We start from the raw sequence: 27,638 nt of genomic DNA, 5'->3' as shown, positions 1-27,638 counted from the left end.
TTCTATTTCAAAGACTAAAAGTTTTAGAGTTCAAAGAACTATGTGCTAAAAATATTCACCCAAATACAAGAAGCAATAATTATGGAGAATAATAAAAGTATGGATGTATATAATAGAAAGAGAACAACTTAATTCAAGGAACTTGAATGCTCATTTCATTTGGCGCCCACTCATTTGATTATTCAAGTGTCACATGACAGATTGCATGTGATTTAAAGGGTACCAGAAGAGCAGATTACCACCTCTTCAACACCATGTTGAATGTCTTTCTTATTGTTGTGTATGTTTTCAGAGCTTTGAAGTTTTGCTAATGACATCCTCTTCTAAAATCATCAAGGTAGGAGATGATGGCAAGGGTCACAACTACTATAACAAGTGTGCCCACAGAGACAGTCAGGTACAAAAGTGAACAAGAGATAAGGATGGTTGGTGTTGTGGAGGAGGATAGAGATTTTTCTTACCCAAGATGTCTTGACATTGGACAATGCCATTTTGAGACAAAAAACTACAGGATTGTCATGACTCATAAAGATTTAATATGAGAAGGAAGCAAAATAAGCCCTGACAGAATGGAAGATATTTCATAGAAGGAACAACTCCAACATTTTTCATTCTGAGCATTACAATCCAAATTGAGAAGAAGCATGAACGAAACAAGTATAGCTGATAAAGTTGCCACTGCCATGGCTAATTCAAGCCAGACAAAAACTTGCTCAAAGGTGATAAAATAGCTCATATAATTGGGCTTGAAACTGTAGTTGCAGGTACCAGATATATTTCCAGATTCCGTGAAGAGGCGGCAAACATCAATTCGGGTATGGCATTTAACCATTGAAAGATTATGGCAAATCAAACACCCATATCATTTATAATTTTATTCAATCATCAAGGGATGGAAGGTATATTTCATATTTGTTGTCAAAAAATTTGATCAAACCTAAGTTACCGGTTCGGGTTCGGGTACCGGTTCGGGTTCGAAGAACCCGGTACGCTGGTACGGCAAAATTTTGAAAAGGGGTTTGGGTTCGTTTGGGTTCGTTAGTACAAAAACATGTAAATTATATATATATGCAACCTATAAGCATGAATTAAGATTAGCATGTCACATAGCATCATATAAACAACAAAACCAACATAAACTTGTAATCGTAGCATCATGATCATACCATAACAGCATCATATACATCAAGTCTAATATCAAAATGATAAAATATTCAAGTATCATTGTTTCAACTTTCAACAATTTAAAGTTTGATCATTAAATGGATTCAAACTAAGAACATCCAAGTTTAATTTTTCAAACTGAGGACCTGGATTTTGCCGGCAACGCCCCCAATGGGGTCAAGGGGCAGCGCCCCTTGCGGGGGTCTGGGGGTAGCGCCCCCAACGGGGTCAAGGGGCAGCGCCCCTTGCGAGGGTCTGGGGGCAGCGCCCCCAGCGGGGTCAAGGGGCAGAGCCCCTTGCGGGGTCGAGGGGCAGCGCCCCTCGCAGGGTCCCGAGGCAGCGCCTAGGGCGCGCTCCCTGTCGCGGTACAGGGTGGGGTCGAGGGGCAGCGCCCCTGCCGCCAACACCAAATCACAACCTTCAAACCCACACAGAACTCCATGGCGTGCATCAGTTTTCTGTTTTTTTAAGACGTCTAATTTTCTGCTTTTTAAGGTTATAACTTTCACTTTTTACAAGGCGGAATTGAAAACAAAATTAAATTTGCATTGTTTTTTGACTCCGCCCAGGTTCGACCCCGGGTTCGACTGGGTTCGACCCCGGGTTCGACTGGGTTCGACCAGGGTCGAACCCACTCTGGGTTTTTCGAACCCTGGTCGAACCCAGGTCGAACCGGACCCGTACCATGGACCCGGTCGAACCCGGACCCGTACCAAGGGGGCCCAGAGGCGAACCCGGTAACCTAGGTCATCAAACATTGAGGGAGATGATGAACAAGAGTTTGTTGGAGTCTATAGATGATGAGGAGGAAATAAGGTTTGGTCAGCCATTCCCATAACCCCTTCTTCAACCCCTCCAAACCAATGTGATCGTTTGGGAGACACTACATTACTGAATCAGCAGGAAAACCCTGCGTCTCTGGGTACAATTCATGCCAGAATCAGATTCAATTGTGCGGAAACAGGTATGGTTCGATTTCCAGTGATTAGAATCACGTGGAAACATTTAATGGTGTATCTAGCCTTCTAGGCAATTCTAGGGTCAACATGACATTCTCAGATTGATTCCACTGGCAGACAAACCATCTGAAACCCTAAATGACAGTTATAAAACCCTAAACAGTCATATAATACATTTTGAGCATTTAACTTCTTGCAGCAACAGTAAACAGGTAATATCCCATCCCATCTATTATATATCCATTTAACAGGATGGTGTTGAATAGACGTAGATATTATGGTGACTATATATAATTATATAAATTAAAGTCTTATTACCATATCACAACAGTATGGATTTGAAAGAGGTAACCAAATAACAATTAAATATTAAATTATTAATCATGATGTAATTTTATATACTATTTTTGAATTTATAATATTTACTATACTAATACAAATTTATATACTGTCACAATACATATAATATTGATCATAATGTATTTTTAGTAGACTAATATAAATTTATCATGCTGTATTTTAATATAATTAGTTAAATTTTATGTAATATGTAAATTAGATAAAAACAGTAGATATTTGTAATTTTTACATTTTTGTATGGACGTACCCAGTCCTTATCATATTTTTGCCATATCGGGGTACCTTACCCACATTCCCATAACCGCTCCCAATTCTGATTTGTTAAATTAGGAGACACAATTTTGACGGAATTTTGGGAGTCTGTGTTATAAACTATGGAGACATGAACCCTTTTTTGTGCTATGTTTGAATTGGATGCTGATATGGAGAAAGAATATTTTACAATATAGTCAAAGTCCCTTACATTTTGAACAGCCCTAGCAAACAAATTGAAAATTTGTATGGGCAACGGAGCCAATTAATGTATTCATCTCCTTGTATTTTGTGGGGGCATGCCAGATTATATCAGGTTCATAGAATATAACTAATTGGAGGATGGTCTGCTGCAGGTATACAGAAATAAAACAGAAATAATTCAACTGAATCCTATAATTAAGATTTTTAACACAATTTAGTAATTTAAAAGTGAAATTAGGACAAAACCAAAATAATTCAAATGCAAACCTTAAAAAAAAAGTTATTTCTCAAAATTAATTACTAATTGCCCATCTACGGCCAGAAGATCAGAACAGAATATGAAAACCAACACCTCTCGAGATATTCATAACAAAGCAAACGCAAACCTACAATGAATATTTAATTCACGAAATCTTTATTTCTCAAACTTTATTAACACATGCAAACTAAACACAAAATAATGCAATAATCCAGAAATCTATCAAGACTTTCAAGACAAAATCAAAGCGAACCAAAATAACTGTCCAGACAAAATTTACAACTTAAAAGAAAAAACAAAAACAAACTAATTCAAATCAAAATGTGAACCTAAAATCAAAGCAAAACAAACTAATTCAAATGGAATACCAGACTAGAACTCTCAATACATAATTTATGATATAATAATAACAAATTCGAAATTATTCAAATGCATAAATAAAACACAAACTTTACTTCTTAAAATTTGCTAACAAACTGCAAATCTTACAGACATAATACATAATAGAACACAAAATTCTATACACTTGTCGAGATCTTTAAGTCAAAATCAAAGCAAAATAATGTAATTCAAATGTAAATCTAAAAACAAAAAATTAAAAACACAAAATCATTATTTCTCCAAAATTACTTAAAAAAACAGATCTTGCACACAGAAGAACAAAATTCAAATCTTAAAGATGGTAGTATAGAAAAGAAAAATCTGAGAAAGCCATCTACATAGTTTTTCACCAAAAATTTATTTTCTTCAATAATTACTAATTAGAGATCGTACAAGCTTAAAGTCTTTAAAACAAATAATTCAGAATGCAAACCTAAAACTGGAATTCTCAACACATTTACAGCTAAACTTTAAACAATTCATATGCAAACCTAAAAAATCTTTACTTCCAAAGCATTGCTTAGAAAGTACAAATCTTGCAGACAGAAGGGCCGAGCAAAGCTATCAAAATAATTCAAATACGAAACCACAAACCAAAAATCTCAAGAAAAATTTGCATCTAAAATTAAAAACAAGACTAGAATAATTCAAATGCAAACATGATACATAAAATCTTTTCTTCACAAAGATTGCTTACTAAATGCAAATCTCACAGGCAGTGGAGCAGAACAGAATTATTACTTTCCAAAAATGTTTGTTAAACATAAATCTAAGGGAGAGAAGAACAGAATAGAATCGTTACTTATCAAAAATTACTTGCAAAATACAAATCTCGCCGGTAGAAGAACAGATCCGAATCATTATTTCTCAAAAATTGCTAGCAAAATTCAAATCTCACACACATGAACCGAGCAAAATCTAGCAGGCAGAACACAACGGGATCATTACTTCTCAAAAATTACTTAATAAACACAATTCTCGTGGACAGAAGAAAGAACGGAATGTTTACATATCAAAAATTGTAAAGTCCTTAATTTTCAAGTACTGCCTACAAATGCAAATCTTGCAGGCAAAGTAACAAAACAAAACAAAATGCGACAAGCCAGCCACCTCTAAAACTCATATCATAAAATTATAATAAAACAAAGGAGAATCTTAAACAAAAATGCTCAGCACACAGTATACAGCTGAAAACAAAATGGCTCATATGCAAACTCGATACTAAAATTTATCAACACACAATTAACAGATAAGATTAGATAAAATCCAAACAATCCAAGATGTAAACCTAACCAAAATACAATGAAGAACATAAAACAAAGATAAAAACCTACTGATTCCTGGATTTCCACCAGGCGAAGGTGGGGGAGAAGCAGCCGCAGCAACAGCCGAATTCCCTTCAAGCGCGGTCGCACCGCCGAACAAAATCAATCTAGGACCAATATAACCAGGCGTCCCCTCGTCTCCCACCGCTGCAACCGCCGTCAAAGTATGACCACACCTAGGGCCAGGTCCATCATCTTTATTCTCTATAATCGCATCAACTACTCTGTATGATGGAGCCAGCCTAGGCCTAGCTGCAACAGGAGGAGCTTCCTCCTCTTCCTTAACAACTTCACTGACAACGTTCGAATCCACCTCCATGACTGCTTCTCAACCTCAAATTTCAACAAATTCAGTGCAATAATACTCTTCCACTCTGCTTTAAGCCGAACTGCATCGCGTTTTCACGACTACGCGTAAAAATATAAGCTTTAAAACCTCAATGCCCTGTTTTAATCCCAAATTTCATCAAATTCAGAGCAATCAAGCTTTTCCACATTTGCGCTAAGCCGAACGGCATCACACATTCATGCTGCGCGTGAAAATTTAATCTTCAAGACAAAAACATGTCGACTTCGGATATTTTCCGAAATTTCTTCTGATATTTTTGGTTTTTCTTGCTCGCGGAATTCGAACCCCGGTCTGATCGCTGTAAAGAGCTGGGAATTTACGAATGATTATTATTATCCTTGCTGGACTTCTGTATTTTGTCCCTGCGAAAAGGAAATTTTAATTCAAGGTTGTCAACCCTGGTTCATGTTTAACTGCGGTTGACAAGATTTGCCGGCCCGTTGCTGAGCTGTTTAAAATGTATTAAATTCATGTTTCTCGAATTTGTGCAAACAAGGTGGTTGTTGTTTTTAAAGTTTCGCTATTTTTATCGTTAAACCCATGTAGTTACGTGTAGAATGTACATTCGTTTATAAATCAATCGCATTCTATTCTGTTGCTTTGTTTTGTGTTTTGGGGAGCAATGGCCGTGGGTGTGGGACAACTCTTCACTGCTTGGAAATTTTGTTCAGCTTGGAATTTTTTCCTTGGAACTTTTCTTTTCGCAGAACTGGCGTGATACAGTCGTGGTCCTTGCCCCGTTTGGGCTAAATTCGATGGTTGTATGGTTGTATTTATATTTGGGATTTTTTCAATTAGAATATATTTTAAATCTTAGTGAGATTATATTTTATGAAAGAGAATATTTTTTGGTGAAAATTTTAGATAAGAATTATATTAATATTTATAGTAGTTTACAAAATATATATCTTTTGAGTAGTTGGTTGTGAAGATTAACAAAGATTTAATATAGTTGAGATAAAAATTAGGAAGAGAGTGTCGCAAAGATAATCTATCTGTTTTGACTAGTCAAAATCAAATTACTTGGATATTCTATCATATAATCAATTATACAAAAGATTAAATAGGAAATAATCTGAGATAACAAACCATAAAATATAAGAGTATCATGTATCACATTATACTCCTTATCCATCTTGTCAATGAAAGAATTAAAACCCTTTTCCAAAGACTTGTTTCTACTAAAATCAACATATTCTTGAAGCCAAGATGGAATCCATCTTTATTGGAACTAGTGATAAAGGTGAAACATCCATGTCCAAATTGTCTACCAATATTTACAACAATATTTTCCCCTTACTATGAGACTCAATAACAACATAAGCACAAAACTTAGAAGAGGGACCACCTCCACTATGATCGACAACAACAATAGGAGAAATTTCATCATTCAAAGCAGCACCAACATTGTCAGCAATAATAGGATAGCTAGCATTATCATCCAAACTATGAACAAAGGTGCCCTTGAAAAAGTGTTTTTCGGATAAATTGAGTCTATTTTTTGAATCAATGTTTCAAATTGCACTTAAGAATCCATCATTAGGAAGAGGAAGAGTAAATATTTGGATTAAAAACAAATTCTTCGGAAATTCTCAGCCTTAGGAAATTCACCAATTCCTAAAACTGAAGACTTGCACTCTAAAGCTGAGGAAAGATTGAGATTGATACCTGTTGTCCAAAATAGTACTTACTATAAATAGTAATATGCTAAAAATAGCTCAAACTATCCAAACCCTAGAACTAAAGATACTACTAAAGCTAAGAGGAGATTGAAACTATGATCGGTTGCCAAAAATAGTAGCTACCCAAAATAGCACTTACTAAACATAGTAATTACTAAAAATAGCAAGTTAGGAAAAACTCCCAATTGACCAATTGATGTCCAAATTGAGACTTACTAAAAATAATAAGTCTCTGACAAGTCCAAAATCACTCTAGATTGTGTCACTCGCCTCAATTTGTCCATTTGAACACACTAACGACATCAAAATACTCGTACAATTCTACTAACACCAACCTAAAGAGCTAGCACTGGTTGCACTACAAGAGAACCCAAAAATGGAGACATTGCAAAATATAACCCATTATAATCAAATCTCACTTTAGGCACATAAATAGCTACATTTTTCCTCACAAGTTGCTTCCAAATTGTAAGATCTATGCATATAATAATGTAGAGGATAGATCACACACCACACAATAGATATTTGTGGCAAGATACCCTAATATCCAATAAATATAAAAAAAGAATAAACCTCACAGTATAATACTCCTTATTCAAGAAACTACTCCAAGCTCTATTTTCAATAGACACCAACCACAACATCATAATCATCACATATATATAATGATATTTGTCTTCTCTATATAGACCTCCTCCTAATAATATAATAGATGGGTAAATCACTAAATCCATGCAAGCCTCCTAATTACGTAATATAATTCATGACCCAATATAAATAACTTAAGGGGTGTGTATCATGTATCAATGTCATCATCCACTTATATATATTATAATGTCATATCTCTAGGTACATAAGACAAAGGCTCGCTACCAAACATAGATGTTATACTTCATTTAACTGCAAGGGAAACCTCATAAACAAAAAAATCGTGTAGCCCCATACCTCCCAAAACCCTAGAAGTAACTCATTAGTTCCAAGGAAAAACACACATATTGTTTCTACTACCACCAAACAAAGGAAATATCTAATAAGTCTATTCAACTTATTTATATGGGAAGAGACAACAAGCCAACATGAAGAAAAGTAAATAGTGTAATGGAATAACACTTTCTACCAAACTTGAAACCTTCTTGTTTTTTTAAAATCATATTGCTTATTTTATCCAAAATCCACTCCCACGTGGATTATAAAGAATAATTTAAAAAAAAATGGATACAAAAATGCTTGATAATCTCATCAAGTCCATAACAAATCTAACCCCTATTTCAAATCCACATAGGTCAATTAGTATTCTAACTTAATATACTATATTTACTAATAATAATCTTAGAATTAGAAGCAATACAATATAAATTCAATATATTATCTGGCACTTAAAATTCCTCTTCATCTAATTCAATCAAAAATGAAGTTTCATCAATAGATTGAATCTAAACACTAAATTTACCAAAAGGTAGAGACAAACCTTTAACAAGTGGGCTTAAAAACACTCATTTAATAAATAATGTATTTTTTCAAGAACAACAAGAAATAAATAAGGAACTATAGGTCATCCTTACCTGACTATCCTATGAAGAGAAAAGAAATTAGACAATTCAACATTGATACAAATATACACAAAGACATCAATAAATAAAATATTAAGAATATTACAGAAAATCTAAACCCTAGAGCCTTAAGCATAAGAAAACTAAGAGTTCATTCAATCTTATCATAAGCTTTCTCAAGATTTAAAAGATCCATAGCAATTTTGTTTAGAAGACTTAGCTTGGTGCATCCCTTTTCAACTATTGGCCAAATTATCAAGAATGCATGACTAAGGAAAAGACATAACATGAGCAACTCCTTTTACATCCTTTGAGGCTAAACCTTAAACAAAAAATTAAAAGAAATATTTAGTAAGATAATAGGTCTCCAATTATTAATCTATGAGGGATCATCCTCTTTAGGGATAAGTTTAAAAATGGCCCTATTTATATGGCAACCTAAATAACTGGTCAGAATGGCTTCATTATAAAATTTTAATAAAATCTTGCTAATCCAATTTTACTATTACCTTTATATAATTCCATGGAAAACCCATTGCATGCAAGAGATGTCCCTTATTCATGTGGCATATGACTTTAGAAATCTCACCGAGAGAAAGATATTTATCTCATGTAATAAAATTAATATGAATAAGTTTGTGAGGAACAACCTTAGCCATGATATTTTTTACATTATTGACAACATCACCCATATCAAGAAGATTACCATATAAATTAGAGAAAGCACAATTATAAAATTTTAATAAAAACTTGCTAATCCAATTTTACTATTACCTTTATATAATTCCATGGAAATCTCATCGCATGCAAGAGATGACCCTTATTCATGTGACAGATAACTTTAGAAAGCTCACCGAGAGAAAGATATTTATCTCATGTAATAAAATTAATGTGAATAAGTTTGTGAGGAACAACCTTAGCCATGATATTTTTTACATTATTAACAACATCACCCATATAAAAAAGATTACCATATAAATTAGTTGTTGGCATAACTGATGAAGATAATGATGGGGAGATTGTTGGCATATGGAGATGTCGATGAGATGAAGATGACTGGTAAAGTTGATGGAGATTGTTAGCTAGATGATGATGATATAGTTGTAAGTTGTTTGATGACTTTATTTGTGTTATCATTGATGGAAACCATGTTTGTTGAGTCATCCAAGTCATCTAGACCTACCGATATAGCCTAATCGGTAGAGGAATGTGTTAGACAGCAAAACTGCTAAGTTGTTGTAAACCGGTAAATAGGAACAAAGCAATGATCAAGTAACTGGTACAGACAATTGGTGAAGAGTTAGATGTTGCGGTTTTACAGGAGTGTTGAAGACAGGAACATGAACCTATGTTCCAAACCGCATCAGCATATTCGGTGTATTGAGTGAGTTATAATTGACTGTCATGAACTTTGTGAAGAAGAATGTATATCAGTAACAAATCTTTAACCGTCAATGATTTATGGTTTGGCAGTGGATCTTATCATGTTCATAACTTAGTGATGACGTGTCAGAATCCATGTGTAATGATAAGATGGTGTTTGAGCGCGTACAAGGATCGGATTTCTTGGGAAACAACAAAGTGCTTAGTAGAATGTGACAAGGGTTTGATTGCTTATCAAATCGATGTGCATTGATTGCGGTGATCATTCAACAGTGGAAATTATCTAGAAATTTATTATAATGATCTATAACGTAAATTCATTATATATTGTTGATGTAGTTAGGGTTATGTAGCCGACCTGATTGAAAAGTGTATTTAGGGCTAGTTGGAGAAGAGATTTTGTGTCGGTAGTTTGAGAAGAAGGTGTTGTCGAACCAGATTGAAGTGTCTGCATGTGTGTAGCAGAGTTGTGCTGAAAAAGATTTGTACTTGCAAGCAAGGAAGTGTTTTGATCAAATCATTTACCCTATTGTTCCCTAACAGTTACAACAATTTAAAATCCCTTAACAGGTAGATCCTAACAGGTCTTATGTTGTAAATCCCTTCACCAGGTGGCTCATTAACTTGAGTTTAAAATCCTCTGACAAGGTTACTCCTAACAGGGTTGAGGCAAATCACTTAGCCAAGTGACTCCTAACAGGGTATTCTCTTAACGGGGCATATTGTAAGCTCTTAATTGGGCTAGGCCTTTAATTGGGCGCATTCCAAAAGAGTGCAAATATTTTGTGGGTGCTAATTCCCACCGTGGTTTTTCCCATTTGGGTTTCCACGTGAAAAATATTTGTATTCATATGGTGGTTGCATTGTTGATTTGTGCATTTGATATATTTACATTGTTTGCATAATGATGAACACTTGAGGGAATGGTTTGGTAAATCTTCTTATGAATATTGTTTGAGTAGTTACCGGTATAGGTTTTTGAAGTATTGCAGAATTGTTTTACTATTGATTCACCCCCCCCCACCTCTCAGTAGTAACCAGATCCTCATAATAACAATTGGTATCAGAGCCTAATTCCCTTAAAGGCTTAACCACTTGGGAAGGATCTCTAAGGCTAACATGGGGGAAGGTTCAATGAGCTATAGAGAGATTTCACAGAGGCTTGCAGAATCTAAAGAAGCCCTTGGTGAAATAAAGGTCAAGTACAAAGCTTCGTTGGCTAAGAGAAAAGAGTTGGCTGAGCAGTTGTTGGAACTTAGTGAAAACAATTCATATGAGGAAGCAAACATTGATGCCTTGGTTAATTAGGTGGAAAAGTTGAATGATGATAAGACAAATCTGAGGAGAGAGTTGGAAGTAGTTTTGGGAATTTGTATGTAGGAATATCCCAACCTTCTATTCAGAAAGAACTCGGTTAGGCTAGACCAAATAGCTACAATATAGTGAAGGTGGATTTAGGCCCCCCAAGTAGAGATGGGGATGCACATAATTTATAGGTGATTGCCACAAGATTGGTTGTAAGAACTAAAAGGGATAAATAAGACAAGGATGATCTCAACAAAGCTATTGAGTTACTCACTAGCCTCCTAAAGTCTTTGTGTCACATCCCCTCCTATATACTCTTATTTTGATACTTAGTTGTGTTGGTGCCTTAGATGGATACTGGTTACTGAAACAATGATTTTGATGCCCTACAAGATTGTGGTTTTTCTAACAGTGGTATTCGATTTAACAATGATGCCCTAAATGGTATTGAATGCTAGAAACAGTGGTTTAGCCTAAATGATGCCCTAGTTGAAATTGCTCTATTTCTTATTTTTGAATATTATAAACATATGAAATGTTCTGATGTTTCATTTACGCAAAGTAATGTTATAACTCATCTTTTGATTTAACGAATATAAACATTAAGGTTGAATTATCGAGATGTCAGACTAACTACTCTAGTTTAGACAAGTGGATGCAGGAATGACTTGGCCTCCAAGAAGAAGGGGAAAAGATATCACCAGGAAAGAGGGAACTTAAATGGTCATGGTCAATAATTGTATGAAATATAAGACTGGTGTGTACTACCTAATGTCAGATAGTGTGACCTTGTCAACCTAGTTTCCCTATTAGGACCATGGGAATTATGTTTGTTTTTGTCTCCGACTTGCTCCGGCTCATTTGTCAAACCTTTGTACTTGCGTTACGAAATCATTATTATGTATCTCTTAATATCGTCTTAATTCTTACTTTTTTTAGTCATGTCTTTGACTTGAGGAAGTCGACTCTGTATATATTAACGTTAAAGATATCACCGAGAAAGAGGGAAGCGAAATGGTCATTGTCAATGATTGTATGGAATATAAGACTGGTATGTACTACCTAATGTCAGCTAGTGTGACCTTGTCAACCTAGTTTCCCTATTAGGACCATGGGAATTATGTCCGGTAGTGTCTCCGACTTTCTCCGACTCGTTTGTCGAACCTTTGTACTTGAGTTGCAAAATCATTATTATGTATCTCCTAATATCGTCTTAATTATTACTTTTTTTTTAGTCATGTCTTCGACTTGAGGAAGTCGACTCCGTATATATTAACGTTAAAAATATATAATATTTGATCAATTGTAAAATAATTCTAATAAAGGTATATTGTTATTAAATTTTAATTGTTTATTAAAAAAAGATATATTTATTACCTTTATTATTTAATTTTATGTAATTATAAAAAAAAAATATTAAGACTTAGTCTTTTTAATTTCTCTTGGACCTTATTACGTTCTTTTAAAAATCCAATTTTATTAAATATTAGTGCCTTCTCGTCAAAATGTTTTATCATCATACTCCTGATCGGGATATATTATATTTTCGAATAAGATTATTATATGGGCTATGAGGCTTTTTGTAAAAAATTTCTCCTCGGACGTGATTCCGTCTCCCAGAGCCACGACGGGGGATGTCGAAATCATAGCGAACTCCCCCGTAAAACATTAGGGTGGCAAAGCATATAGGGTGGAACAATTTGGGTCTTTGGCATTATTATTCTCTTCTTTTTCGGCAACTCTTTTCATTTTTGGGATGGACGGGAGAACTAAGGGGATGGAGTGAAGACACCATAATTCCTAATTCTTCTGCATTCTAAGGAAGTGCAACCAGCCACCATAGTTGCCAGGACTTCTCTATTAATCACATTGTTCAATACTCTTGTTGTTTCAATCCTCTTCAAATTCTAGACATGTGGACTCTCTGATATATTTATTTTCAATAGAGAGCATATTTATTGTTTCAATGAAGCATTAGCTTAAGACTACGAAGAGGTCTTAGTTTTAAGTGTTGTATCCTCCTAAGAAATCTAGCTAGATAATTTTTAACTTAGTAACTGAACAAAAGCTTCTTCATTTGTTCTTTCCTTCCTATTTTCTGCGTTGTTGTTCCTAAAGGAGTCTTTTGTAAATACAAATATTGGCTTTCTTTATATATTCATTTACTGTTCAGTAGGGACCTCTGCCTCAGCAAGAAATTAATGAGAATTTAATTAATGAATGGTAAATTTAAAATAAGGGTTTACACCCAGTCAGAAGAAGATTAACCTGTAAGTGTGAGTTAAAAGTATTAACCTCACAAGTACCATAAGAAAAATTCTGGTGAAATTCCCTTTTTCTTATTTTTGCTAATAAATTAAAAGTGCAAGTCAGATAGGGTGGAAATGAGCCTCATAAAAATATGTAGATAAATCCTTGGCCAAGGTGCACTAGCTGCACGTAGTGCTTGTTAGTTCTAAGAATCCAAATACAGCCCTAGTCAGGAAATTATACCAGTTATCAAGTAGCTATAGGGTGTAATTGATTATGATTGTAGGGTCTTACACCAGTTCTAGTATGACTTGATGTAACTGTTTATGGTAAAAATGGAAACAACAATATTGAAAGACTAAATGAATTCAACAACAAAACCCTAGCCTAACAACAACAAAGATCCACCATAACATATGAAGATTACCTAAGACAAATGAAAATTAAAAAAATCACAAAGATTATACCATCACATGTCCAATAGGGTTTGGATCTTCATTCTTCCTATCTCCATTGATCTTGATTGATATATTTGCTCTCAGATTTTATGTGTGCACAAGAGCTCAACAAAGAACGGAAATGTGGTTGCAAGTAGGCTTGATCGCATATGAAAATTCGAAAGTGTAGTTGGGGGGTTGATAATGAAGGAAGCATCTCCTTATATAGAAGACACTGTAACAAATGGAGGGATAAGATTGAGAGGTGTAAAAAATAAATGGTCGGCTAAGATTAGAGGGTAGGTAGAGGAAATAAGAAAATAACGAGATGGTAGGTAGTGTCAGTGAGTACCACAAGACCTCCTTGTACCTTGTTGCATTAATTATTGTCATAAATGCATGCTAGGTAGTGTAATAAATGTTCTCTAGGTAGGTCTAGAAAAATATCAAGCGAGGGGAAAAATGTTAAGGCGCATTTGTGTTTGTGCCAAGCGCATCTGGGTAGGCTAGGCGCGTTTGCGTTGGTGCCAAGCGCGTCTATGATTTCAGTAGCGTTTGTGTTCAATATGAGCGCGTCTGTGTCTTGCAGGCACATTTGTGCAGGACAGGCACGTCTATGCAGAGCATAGGCACGTTTGCGTGATTCAGGGGCGTTTGTGTAAGACAGGTGCGTCTGGGTAGGATGCAAGCGCGTTTGTGTCATGAATGCGTGTTTATGTCTTCAAGGTCAAATCGACAGTTCTGTGATAAACATACGTTGTTGATTGGATAAGCTGCCGAGAGGATACACTCAAGCAAGTCCTCTAGGGAAGACTAGGATAGTAGATAGGGCTAGGATTGGCAATTCTGTGATAGAACATACGTTGCCAATCAGGAAACTACTCAAGAGGATACACTCAAGCAGAGGCCCTAGGACATGATAGATCGAGGCACTTTGTGATGAACAAGGAGTACCAAAGAAATTGACAATTCTCTGATAGAACATACGTTGCCAATTGGATAAGCCACTCAAGAGGATACACTCAAGTAGGTGCCCTAAAAGATAGGATAAAAGCAACACTTTGTGATGAACAGGGAATGCTACTAGGATAGAGTGCCATGTGATAGATATAAGCACTTAGGATAAAAAGCAACACTTTGTGATGAATAGGGAGTACTACTAGGATAGAGTGCCATATGATAGATATAAGCACTAGGATAAAAAGCAACACTTTGTGATGAACAAGGAGTACCACTAGGATAAAAAGCAGCATTTTGTGATGAACAAGGAATGCCACTAGGGTTAACACGGTTGATTTGCTTGACTGCAAGAGGACCTACCGATGTTGGAGTCATGGGAGAGATTCCCTTTGACTCAGAGTTTACGAGCAGAGCTGACATTCGAGGATAAAGCAACAGTTGAGGCTATGGGTCTGTGATACATTATGTATGTGCATGAGTTTCAAGCGAACATGGGGTTGTTGACTGCATTAGCTAAGAGATGAAACTCAAAGACATGTACATTTCATTTGCCAATAGGTGAGATGACAGTCACCTTAGAGGATGTATACAAGATACTGAGGATACCGATCGATGGGGAGTTGGTTCCTTACGATCGAGATGGAGATAAGGATGCGCTGAGATGAGTGTTTCAGGATCCAGGAGTGGAGATGAGGGCCGGACTTGTGGCTTGGGATACCATGACACAAACAGGATTGGTGCTACCGGTGGTGCTGGCAGGAGTGATCAGTGGGTTCCTGTGTCCGAACAGGGCGATACAAGGGTTGGTTGTGGGATGGGGGAGGACACTGGAGACATTGGCGACTAAGCACACCAGGTTTGCATGGGGATCACGTATGTTGGCACACTTGTACTATGAGCTGCATCAATTTGTATATCATGGATCAACAGGATTAGGATGCGGAGTGACCTTGTTACAGGTATGGGCATATGAGCATCTGTCGGTTACATGACCGATACACTTCAGGGGCAGAGGACATGGGCATAGCTATGTTCATTTGTATGATATGATTACTTCTCAGCCACAAATTGAGAGGCTATATTATTGGTGTCGGGTGATTGATGAGGTAGATAGTGTGGTATGGAGGTCGTACCAGGACTGTGAGGAGTGGGAGGATGATGCAGTGGAGCTGTCATATGTGTTCAGGAGCAGGTATCTGATTGGGAGGACATCGTATATCATTGAGCAACGATTGATTGATAGGGTATGTAGGCAGTTCGACAGGATACAGCGGATGCCACGAGGGTTAGGGATGTATGCACAGACAGTGAGGGATCAGGTGCATTTGGGGTCGTTATTATCTTATGATCAGGCAGTGACACAACTGCAGGAGATGGTTCCCATGTCTTGGGACATATGGGAATATGTAGAGGATGTAGGGATGGATGTAGAGTACTTTGCATATTGGACAGAGCATCTATTTCCACGACTGACGGATCCAAGGGAGCCGATAGATGGAGATGGTGGAGGTGATGGAGATGATAGTGGAGATGGTGGAGGTAGAGGTCGACGACGGAGGTGGGGCATAGTGGTAGAGAAGAGAGTGGCTCTGAGGAGAGAGGGCAGAGAGGATAGACAGGCTCAGCAGGCTCACATAGTGAGGGGCAGAGGTGGATTGTTATTACAGATGCTAGCAGCACAGGTTCCCAGATAGGTACAGGTTCCCAAATAGGTACAGGGACAAGAGCAGCCATAGGAGTAGCCACAGGGACAGAGTGAGGGGAGAGAGGAGGATGAGATGCTATCCTTGAGGGAGATCTGCTAGGGATAGGAAGATGAGATCCAGGACCTAGAGAGGGATATAGCTAGACTCAGGAGACAACTGAGGGACACTGAGTGGGAGAGGGATCAGGCTATTCAGCACTATACGGAGGCTGAGACAACACTGAGGGCAGAGAGGTAGACAATAGAGGATACAGGGGCTAGATACGCCTATGTTATGTGGGCAGGGGAGGAGATAGCCTATTAGAGAGACTTGTATTATGGAGTGGTACCACTAAATCAGCGGGCTAGGAGCTTCTAAAGACCATTGCGAATTGCGACGATCTCTAGGAGGAGAGACAGGAGACAAGCGTCTAGCGGTGGGGTCATGGATCCTCCACCACCACCAGATAGAGGGGGCAAGAGAGATGATTCTAGGGCGGGTCCTTCCAGGGCTCAAACTCCATCGAGGCCAATCGGCTCCGAGGGAGGGAGTTCATCATAGCCTTAGAGGGCTCCCTATGTATCAGTTTTATACCATTTTGTATGATGACACCTTTGGGTGATTGTAGCCATATGATTTTGACATCATTGTATCATGACACTTATGATTTTGATATATATATATGAGATGAGTCTTCATTGCGACAACTATATGCATGTGTACCTATGTGATTTTTCTATGTTTTAATGCATGATTTCTATGTGATGCTTATGATATGAATGCAAATATGTACATGATGCAATGCAATATTTTTGTTCTTTTATGCTTTATATGTTTATGCAAATGCAAATGTGAATGTATGAAATGCAGATGAATATGATAATGCAAATAACTATTTACATGATGAAAATGTAAAATGTGCTAACATGTGTTGTGTGTAGGATGTGATGCAATTGTGATATCTATATGTATGTATGAAATGCTTATTTGTGGTAATGCAGGTGCAATCTACATGAAATGCAAATATTTGTTTTTGGTGTGTCATTATACTCAGTCATGTGATAGAAGGCTACACGGACTCAAGAAAGGCGATGGAGGTCAATCAAGAAAGGGGGATGGAAGATAGAAGATATGGAAGTGAAAGAGCTTCTTGTGCTTTATCATCATTGAGCTTTATTATGGCAAAGAGGTTATGACAATTGAGGTATATGTTCGACCCAGAAAGTCAGTGTACCTGTTTGCATGGAGATCATACAGTTGCAAATAAGGAATGCCCCAGTTCATACTAGACTCACAATGTCCTCATATCCTTGGACATGTCATAGCATTACTAAGAGACAATCCACATATAGCAAAGAAAAATAGGTGATGATACCCCATCCTTGCCTTTCTAGTCAAAGACATCCTGCAGATAAAATCTCTAGTCAAAGACATCTTGGAAAAGCTAAAAGACATGTCACCAAAAAGATAAAATTGAAAAGAAAACCAAGACTCGATACCAACATCCATTGTAGTCCTCGAGTTTAGTGTCTCTTTTTACTTATATAAGTCTTATTTGATTGTGGTCACAATGTTTACTTTCACAAAAGGATAGATAGCACTGAACCATAATGTTGTTTGAGTCTGTTGAAAGATTTGATTTGTTGAAGCCCCTTGTTGTTGTTGTGTCTCATCTGAAACTAACTAAATCCATGAAATTGATACTTTATTGTGGAGAAAACAAAACTTTTTTGCGGATTGTCGATGAAAATTTTGCTTTATTGTGGATTGTGCGTGGATATACTAAAGAAAACTAGAAGAAACTGTACTCCTCAAAACGTGTGATGCTCTTAGTTCCACACCCATCACTAGACATAGGATTTGCCTTAGCCACATGTAGGAGCTGATTTATTATGAATGGAAAGGTCGTGAGTGTGTGCAAAGTGAAAGGATGGAATTGAATCCTGAAGGAGGGAGGAGCAATGTCTCTACACATGGCGTCGGTGACCCAGTTTTCACCATGTTACTTGCCCAGTGCGCCACCAAAGTGGTTTTCACCATTGGACGAAATGCTTTTTTCTTTACTTTCTTGATTTTTCAAATTTTTTATGTCACAAGGTGCCTGTTTGCCAAGTTTCACCAAGTAACGATTTTTTTTATTTTATGATTTTTTTGTATTTTTGTATTTTTTTTTATTTTTTATTTTTGTATTTTTTAATTTTTAATTAGGATATTCTGAAGAGCTATGTGTAAAACCTATGAAGGTGCATGTTGTTGATAGGATCCTCCAAAGGTTCACCCTCTGGGGTTGAGAGTTGATATGCACTGGATCCATAAGTTGATGTAATGATGTAAGGACCAAGCCAATTTGGTTCGAACTTGCCCTTCTTCTCTCTGTCTTGCTGATTTTTGGGGTTTTCTTTGAGAACTAAGTCACCTATCTCAAATGTGCAAGGCTTCACCTTGTGATTGTAACTGTGACTCATTCGTTGTCGATAAGCCTTGAGATGATTAATAGCAATTTGTCTTCGTTCATCCAATAGTTCTAGTTCTTGTAAGCGAGAGACCTTGTAGTCTTCATCATTGATAATGTTGTGCAAAGAGACTCATAAAGATGGTAACTCGAACTCAATACGCAAGATAGCTTCAACGCCATAGACAAGTGAATAAGGTGTGGCTCCTGTAGGTGCGCAAACACTTGTGCGATAAGCCCAAAGTGTGGGATTAAGTTGGATATGCCAATTTTGGTCAGCGTCATGGACTGTGTTTTTGAGGATTTTAAGAATAGTTTTATTAGACGCCTCAACTTGACCATTACCTTGGGGGTACTAAGGAGTGGAGAAACGATGAGTAATATGGAAGTGATCACAAAGTTCATGAACATCTTGGTTTTTGAAGGGATGTTTGTTATCAATGATGATGGAAAGAGGAATACCGTATCAGCAAATGATATGGTTGAGAATGAATGTAGCAATCTGTTTTCTAGTGAATTGTGTAAGAGGCACAACTTCAATCCATTTGGTGAAATACTCTGTGGCAGTGATAATGAATTTGTGGCCATTGGAAGAAGGAGGGTGAATCTTTCCTATGAGATCGAGTCCCCACTGACAAAAGGGCTAAGGAGTCGCAATCGGTTGAAGTTCTTGTGTTGGTGCATGAATAAGGTCTCCATAAATTTGACATTGCTTACATTTCTTGATAAATTGATATGAATCTTTTTCCATGTTGGGCCAGTAGTATCTAGTCCTGATGAGTTTCTTGGCTAAGGTAGGACCACTAGAATGTGGACCGCATATTCCTTCATGAACTTCGAGTAACGCAATCTGAGCTTCATCCCTTTCTAAACATCTAAGGATAATGTCATCTAGTCCTCGACGGTATAGGATATCGGTTAAAATGACATATCAGGAAGATTGGCGAATGAAAGTGCGACGTTGGTTGTTGGATAAGTCAGGAGGAAGGGTGTTGTTATGGAGGTATGTGAAAATGGAACCGTATAACTGGTAATTAGGACCAACGACACATATCATCTCAGTAGGAGTGATCTCATACGAGGGAACCAAAAGGTTATGCACCAAGAACTCATAGCGGGTTTCATTCTGTGGTAGATCAATCAGTGAAGCAATGGTAGCCATGGCATCTACGGCTTGATTTTGCTCAAAGGTTAACTTCGTGAAGTGTTGCTTGAAGTCATCTACCATTTTCTTGTAAGGCATTAATTTTTCATCATTTGTTTGGTAGTCATCAGTTGCTTGATGAATTACCAGTTGAGAGTCCCAAAAACATGAAGTTCTTGGATCTTCCACTGAACTACAACCTATAGTCCAGTTGTTAATGCCTCATATTCTGCTATGTTATTAGTGCAGGGAAATGACAATCGATATGATTTTGGAATGGAATCCCCTTGAGGTGTGATAAAGAGGATACTAGCTCCTACACCATGCTGCGTGTATGAGTCGTCAAAGTATAGTTGCCAAGGCTTTGTGTGTGATATCGTCAAGATGGACTCATCTGGAAATTCTGAAATTAGAGGAGCATCATCTATCATGGGTGCATCTGCTAATTCATTTGTAATAGCTTGTCCTTTTATTGCTTTTTTATGTTCACATATTCAATATCGAATTCACTCAAGAGCATCACCTATTTGGCTAGTTTGCTAGTAAGCGTCGCCTTATTGAGAAGGTATTTTAATGGATCGATCCTTGCGACCAGCTTAGTTTTATGAGTTAGCATGTAATGTCATAATTTATGCGAAGCAAAAACCACAATGAGACATGCATGCTCAACTGGTGTGTAGTGTAGCTCATAACCAACCAAAGTACGATTGATGTAATAGACTACCTTTTCTTTGCCCTCAGCCTCTTATTGTGCTAAGAGTGCCCCCAGTGTTGTTGATGTAGCTGATATGTAAAGTAACAAGGGTTGTTCTAGGACTCGTGGCATCAAGACTGGTGGATTCAGAAGATAATCTTTGAGTATCTAAAAAGCCTGTTGACAGTTATCATCCCATTTGAATTTGATGTTTTTGTGTAGCAAATGTTGAAAAGGATGACATTTATCTACAAGTTGTGCTATGAACCATTGTATGGACTAGAGTCTTCCTTGTAAAGATCAAAGTTGACTGATATTTCTTGGTGGTGGCATTTCCAGGATCACTTTGACTTTTGTTGGATCGGCTTCGATTCCTTTTTTTGAAACAATGAATCCTAGGAGCTTCCTAGAGGTTACTCCAAAGACACATTTCTTGGGGTTTAGTCTTGCTTTGTATTTTTCCAACTGATCAAAAATGACTGAAAGGATGTCCAAATGTGTATCTTTGTCTATTGATTTCTCCAAGAGGTCATCAACATAATCTTCTACAGTTACGTGCATGAGATCATGAAAGATAGTAGTCATCGCTCGTTGGTATGTAGCGCCTGCATTCTTTAGCTCAAAGGGCATGACATTCCACCAAAAAGTTCCCCAGGGACAAGTAAATGCTATTTTGTGCTGATCCTCAGACGCAAATTTGATTTGATTGTAGCCAGATAATTCGTCCATCAAAGATAACATTGCATGACCTGCTGTGAGATCTACGACCAGGTCGATGTTTGGTAATGGAAAGTCATCCTTAAGAAAAGCTTTGTTAATGTCTCTGAAATCTGTGCATATTTTGATGTTGCGATCTGACTTACTGACTGGTACCAAGTTGGAGATCCATTCAGGATAATCAATTGGGCGTATGAATCTGACATCCAATAATTTTTCAAGCTTCGCCTTGACTAATAATGCCACTTGTGGATGCATATTTCTTAACTTATGTTTTACTGGTTTTGCCCTCGGTTTGACTGTCAAATGATGCATTACTAAATCCAGATCCAGTCCAGGCATATCAGCATACGACCATGCAAAATTGATTTGTCGCTATGTGAAGAAACTTATGAACTTTGATCTTTCTCCCTCTGTCAAAGATTGTGTCAGGAATATGTTATGTGGAATCTCTTATGTACCAATGTTTGTTTTGATGGTCTCCTCTACTAACATAGATGATTTTTCTTCATATGATGCTGGGAGAATGTCAAGTCTTCCATCTTCGGGAACCACAGAGAGGTTTTCACCCTTAGATACATCCTTTCTTTTTACTTTTTTGGGGTCAGACAGTGCCACAATGTGGTTTTCACCATAAAACCCTTGATTTGTTTTTATTTTTACATTTTTGCGACTGGAAGGCCCAACACCCTCACCAAAATATGCCACGTTGTTGAGTTCTATAGTGTATCCCGCCTTATGGTCCCCAAGCAGAAGATCATCTCGTATGCCTAGATAGTCGATAAAGGCTTCATCGTTTTGGAATGTGTCGAACTGTACAGGTCCTTCATGGTCCCAATCAATAAGTTGGTGGTGAACAAGGGGAAGGCCTTCAATGTTTTCAAAGTCAGTGGGTGTTAGGGTGCAAATACAGTTATATTCAGGTATGTCAAGGTAGTTGTTGAGATCATCGTTGGCACTCTCCTCATCTGTCTCGATTGTGAACGAGTCCAAATTGTCAATACTAAAAGCGCATTCTGAAACAGGTGTTCTCATTCTTCGTGATTTCGACCTAGAACCTAGAGACAAAGACTGTGTGGGATCCTCAGGGGTTGTTTCTTGACCAATTTTGAATTTTCTATGGAATTCCTCTTCTTCTTGTTGGCATATGTGTAGAGCATGATGACATGATGATATTGTATGTTGTCATTGATGTGAATATGCTGAAGTATGAATTGGTATATTGTAGTAAGCAAACTAGCAAGAGAACTGGTATGATATTGTGAACCGGTATATGTGAGAATCGGTATGATGATGTAAATCGATATATGTGAAAAAGTGAAGTGGTATGTTTGTTCAAGGTGAACCAGTGTGTTAGAATGAGAACCGATAAATGGAAGTTTTGTATCGGGGTTTCATTTGGCATGACTACCGGTTGGTAGTCTCAGCTTCAGGGTTTCAGGTTGATGCATTCCAAGCTTGTGTGATTCAACCGATGACATCTTGTGATGAGTTAGCATTGTAATGAAGACCAGATAAGTGTTGCCACGTCAGCCTTGTGCGAGTGAAGGATTTCCTTGAGGATCTTGCATGGAGATTGATCCTATCTACCTCGGGAATGTGCAAAGTCTCTGTAAACAGTGGAGAGCGCGTGATGGGTTATGAACTTCCTGAAGTGGCAAAGAATGAACATTGGAGAACATCTTGAGATTTGTTCAAGACTGTTGTATTCGATGTAATGTGATTAACGGTCAGGATTAAACCGACTGAATTGTTAAACCTAAATGTTTAGGGTTTGGGGTTTATGCTACCGACCTCTCTGTTTCCTATAAGGTCGATGATGTTTTTCATTTTGAAGTTGTTGGCAAATGCTATGTGTGTATCCAAGTGAAGAGATACTTGATTCTTGCTAGATCGGAGAAGTGTGTTGATACCTACAAAGTGTGATTACAGAAGAGAAGGAGCTAAAGTGGATTTGCCTTGGCATTGAATGTTGTTATCAGATCAGTGTATTACCTGTTGACTTCTAACCATTTCAGTAGTTGGAAAATCCCTTAACCAGGTAGCTTTAACAGGATTTTGTGTAAATCCTTTAATAGGGTGACTCAACTCAATGAGTTCTTCAAATCCTCTTGCTAGGTAACCTTTAACAGGGTTCTAACCTTTAACTGGGTATTTAGCCATCGCTTAACCGGGTGATCCCTAGCAGGATCGGTTCCTAGCAAAACCTATTGTAAGTCTTTAACCGGACTAGGCTCCTAATAGAGCGGACTTCAAAAGAGTTAAAAGAACAGCTTGTGGGTATTCATCCCCACTGTGGTTTTTCCCAATTGGGTTTCCACGTGAAAAATCAGCGTGTCATGTGTGATGCTTTTCATGTAATGCTTTAATATTTTTTGTTAAGTGGTAAAGCATGTTTAACCGGCGGTCATTATATTTCTGATGATATGTTATCTGTTTATGCATAAGGGTAAAGTGGAAATGAGATATTAGATTGTGTAGAGATCTAAGTGTTTACCGGTTTATGCTATTCATACTCTCACTGTGTGTAACCGGTAGTGCTCGGATTTAGACCGGTGTTTAGGTTTACCAGTTAAGCACAGTCTTTGCAGTCAAACTGGTTGAGGGAGAGTTTTTGTCTGTATTGATTCAGCCCCCCCCCCCTCTCAGTACTGGTTTGGTACTTACAGTTCATCATTATTCATCACTTTTGTGGGTTCACCTAGTTCTTTGAATGTCTCGGTGAGTTCATAGTCACTGGAGGATTTGTCTGAACCCCATTCCCATTCATTAGAGTTGGTGGAATAGCGGTTCTCTTGCTGATTATTGGACATCATGATTTGTAATGCTTCTTCTGATTTGTGAGTGTTTACCTTGGAAGAGATGAAAACAAGCCCTTTCGAGCACTAATTTTTAAATGTTAATTATGGTTGCAAAGGTTGAGTGATACCTTATTTTCTTAAGCCAAGAGGACTTTTGCCATCATACCCAAACTTTTGTAGGATCTTGAATCCTTTGCCATATTTTTCACATGGTATGCTGATGTGATCTTGTGTGCCATCTTTAGGGTCTTTGTAAAGCATTTTTTATAAGTGTTCTTCTTCCATTTCACCCCACTTTTGGAAAATAGTAGGTTCCCATTTTAGTGTAATGATAGATACCCGTTTAGAAGGATGTGGTCATCCATATTCTTTTGGTGAACTCATAACTTATCATAAGCACATAGTTTGATTCAAAGTGTATTCACCCATGCCTTTGTCAAGATATTTCCCTTTAAGCTCACCTTGCTTTGATGTTGAAGGTTTTAATGATTCAGGGTCAATATATGCAAAAGATGGGATAGGTTCTCTATTAATTGGAATTATTGTCTTGGCTTTTGGTCTCAAGTTATTGCAGTATATAAATGGATTAGGATCACCATTAACTGTTACTACAACTCCATTGTGAGGAAACTTAATGCACTGATGGTATGTGGATGGGACTGCTCTCATCTCATGAGTCCATGGACACCCTAGCAATATGTTGTATGTGAGATCTTGGTCTAGGACTTGACAAACCACATCCTTCATAACTGGCCCAATTCTGAGAGGTAAGGTGACTGTGCCTTTGGATGAACGCTCTTCATCATCATATGCCTTGATGATAATTTTGTTTGTAGCATTCATAACTTTATTTAAATATCCTAATTGTATTATTGTGTTTAAAGTACATATATTGAGACCGGCTCCTCCATCTATCATGACTCATTTTATTCGATGTTTGTGTAGGAAGGCTTCAATGTGTAAAGGTGCATTATGTGGTTGTCTCACGGAGGCATCGTCAGCTTTTGTGAATGTAAGGGAGTGTGGAATGGAAAGGTATCCCACCATGGCTTGAAACTGGTCCACGTTCAAATCTGTGGGGACAGAAGTGTCTCTCAAAATTTTGTCAAGAATGGCCTTATGTGCAAGGGATATGCATAAGAGCTCAAGGATGGAGATAAGCATGAGTGTCTTCCCTAACTAATCTACCAGATCGTACTCAGGTTTGGCTGATGAGGAAGTGGTGTTTTTAGCTGGAGCACCTTGCAAAGTGAATTTACCTCAACGAGTTGTAACATTACATTTAGAGGTAGGTTCAATAGAAGATCCAATTCCTTTTAGGACAATTTTAGGTCTTTGGGCAAAATTTTCAAGCGTTTTGTCCTTTATGATAATGGAAGAGACATAATTATCCATTTAAATGTGATTGACAGTTGAATCATAGTTATAGGATGCTCTGGTATAGTTGGTCTGGTCATCTGTGGCTTTAGCTTTTCCCTTGTCATGTTTTGGGAATGGTTCCTTAAACATCACATGTTCTTGATTGGATGAATGCCCTTCAATCTCAATGTTACCTCTATCAATAAGATCTTTTATGATGTTCTTTAGCCGATGACAATTTCCTATTTTATGTCCTTTGCTCTTGTGAAATTCACATTACTCATCATCATTCCACCAATTTGGTTTGACCTTTGGTTCATATGGAGGATTATCTGGAATTGTTATTATCTTGTTTGCCACTAGCTTCTTGAAAGCTGATTCAAATGGTTCTCCCAATGGAGTGCATTTCCTTCATGGTTTGGAATTTGTTTGAGTATTCACTTGGTTGTTTGTAGAACTTGATCCAGAAAAAATAATTTTGGGTCATACTGTATTAGCATCAACAACACCATCATTTACTGTGTTCTTGTTCTTGTTCCAAAATCTTGGCTTGTCTTTTCCTTTAAAGTCCTCTTTGTTTTCTTTGTATATTTTAATTACTCCTTGTTCAATTAGGACCTTCTATGTTCCTAAGCCTTTTTCAATGACGTCCTTGAAAGTGGACAAGCAAGCTTTCTTTAGATCATAACCAATGTCTTTGTTGACATTCTGGGTGAACATCTCTACCATTTGTTTTTGTGGAATTTCACAAGAGAATTTATTGGCTAAATTCCTCCATTGTTGCAAGAATGATGAAAAAGACTCCCCATCCTTTTGTTTGGTGTTGCATAGAGTGGTGACTGATATATATGTCTCTATGTTGTATGATAAATGTTGGATAAAAGCCTTTGCTAGATCACCCCAAGACTTAATTCCAAGTGGGAGTTGAGAGAACCATTCCATAGCTTGATCACCTAAGCTTTGTGGGAATAGTCTCAATAAATATGTCTCTTCTGATGCTACCTCAATGTAAGTTGTGAAAAATTGTCTTATATGTGCCTTAGGGTCTCCTTTGCCTCTATACTTATTGAACTTAGGTGTCACAAAATGTGTAAGAAAAGGAGGAATTGGAATGCTTTTGTCAAATGGATAGGGACATATGTCTCTCATTGTGTAAGTCGGCTTCGGTGTATTTATGTCCTCTATTTTCTTTTGTAAGTCCTTTATTTGTTGTTCCAAATTGTTCTTAGGTGGAGACCGACTTCTTGGATCATATCCCATGCCTGAGCCACCAGGTGGAGGAGGAGCATGTTGCATATATGGATGATATTGATCATACACATGTTCATATGGAGGAGGTCTATAATGATGTTGCGTATAGGGACCACTTGGTATAGAGTCACGATTAGGAATGGAATATCTATTTTGTCCATATATACCATACTCTACAGGCATTTCATGAGTTTGTTCTAATTGTTGCCCCCAAATTTGACGCGGGGTTTCCTTGTGTCCAAAGTTTGAGCATACCTTTGGATATACAATTGCTTTGGTGGTTGGTCCTTAGCATTGGTATGTGATTGAGTATATTTTTCTGCATAAGACTTCCATGATGGTCTGTGAAGGTGAGTATCATATGCTTGACCATGTGTATGTGGGACCTCAGGTTTTTGAAACAAAGATGATGGTGATTCAGGCACAAGATGTGGTCCTCTATTGCCTCCACTATTAGGCCTCCTTTGATCCATGTTGAGTTGAGTTTCTTGCAAAGGTTGATTTTCCATTATTTGAGACATGTCAAAATCATGAGGGATATTGGCTCCACTTTGTGCCATCACTTGTAAGAAATATTGGCTATCTCTCCTCATTATTTCCTCAACCAATCGATTGAGACAGGGATCCATAATGGAGTCTTCCACTTTTGCTGAATGTATGGAAAAGTTGTCCATATTGTCATTGTGTGTATCATTGTTGTTTGTGTTATCCATGT

The 27,638-nt window shown here is 37.4% G+C and overlaps 1 protein-coding gene across 1 annotated transcript in view; it reads right to left on the bottom strand.

Moving 5' to 3' along the window:
• Positions 1-5,708, bottom strand: part of LOC131057444 (serine/threonine-protein phosphatase BSL3) — a 74,202-nt gene extending 68,494 nt beyond the window's left edge. Inside the window, exon 1 of the mRNA XM_057991631.2 lies at positions 4,914-5,708. Coding sequence (XP_057847614.1) covers positions 4,914-5,223 — 310 coding nt within the window. The 5' untranslated portion in view covers positions 5,224-5,708. The remainder of the gene's footprint in view (positions 1-4,913) is intronic.
• Positions 5,709-27,638: the final 21,930 nt, after the last annotated feature.

The sequence above is a fragment of the Cryptomeria japonica genome, chromosome 5, assembly GCF_030272615.1.
Source record: "Cryptomeria japonica chromosome 5, Sugi_1.0, whole genome shotgun sequence".
Classification (NCBI taxonomy): Eukaryota; Viridiplantae; Streptophyta; class Pinopsida; order Cupressales; family Cupressaceae; genus Cryptomeria; species Cryptomeria japonica.
The sequence above is the reverse complement of the archived record's forward strand: the minus strand, read 5'-3'. Positions and strand labels throughout refer to the sequence as shown.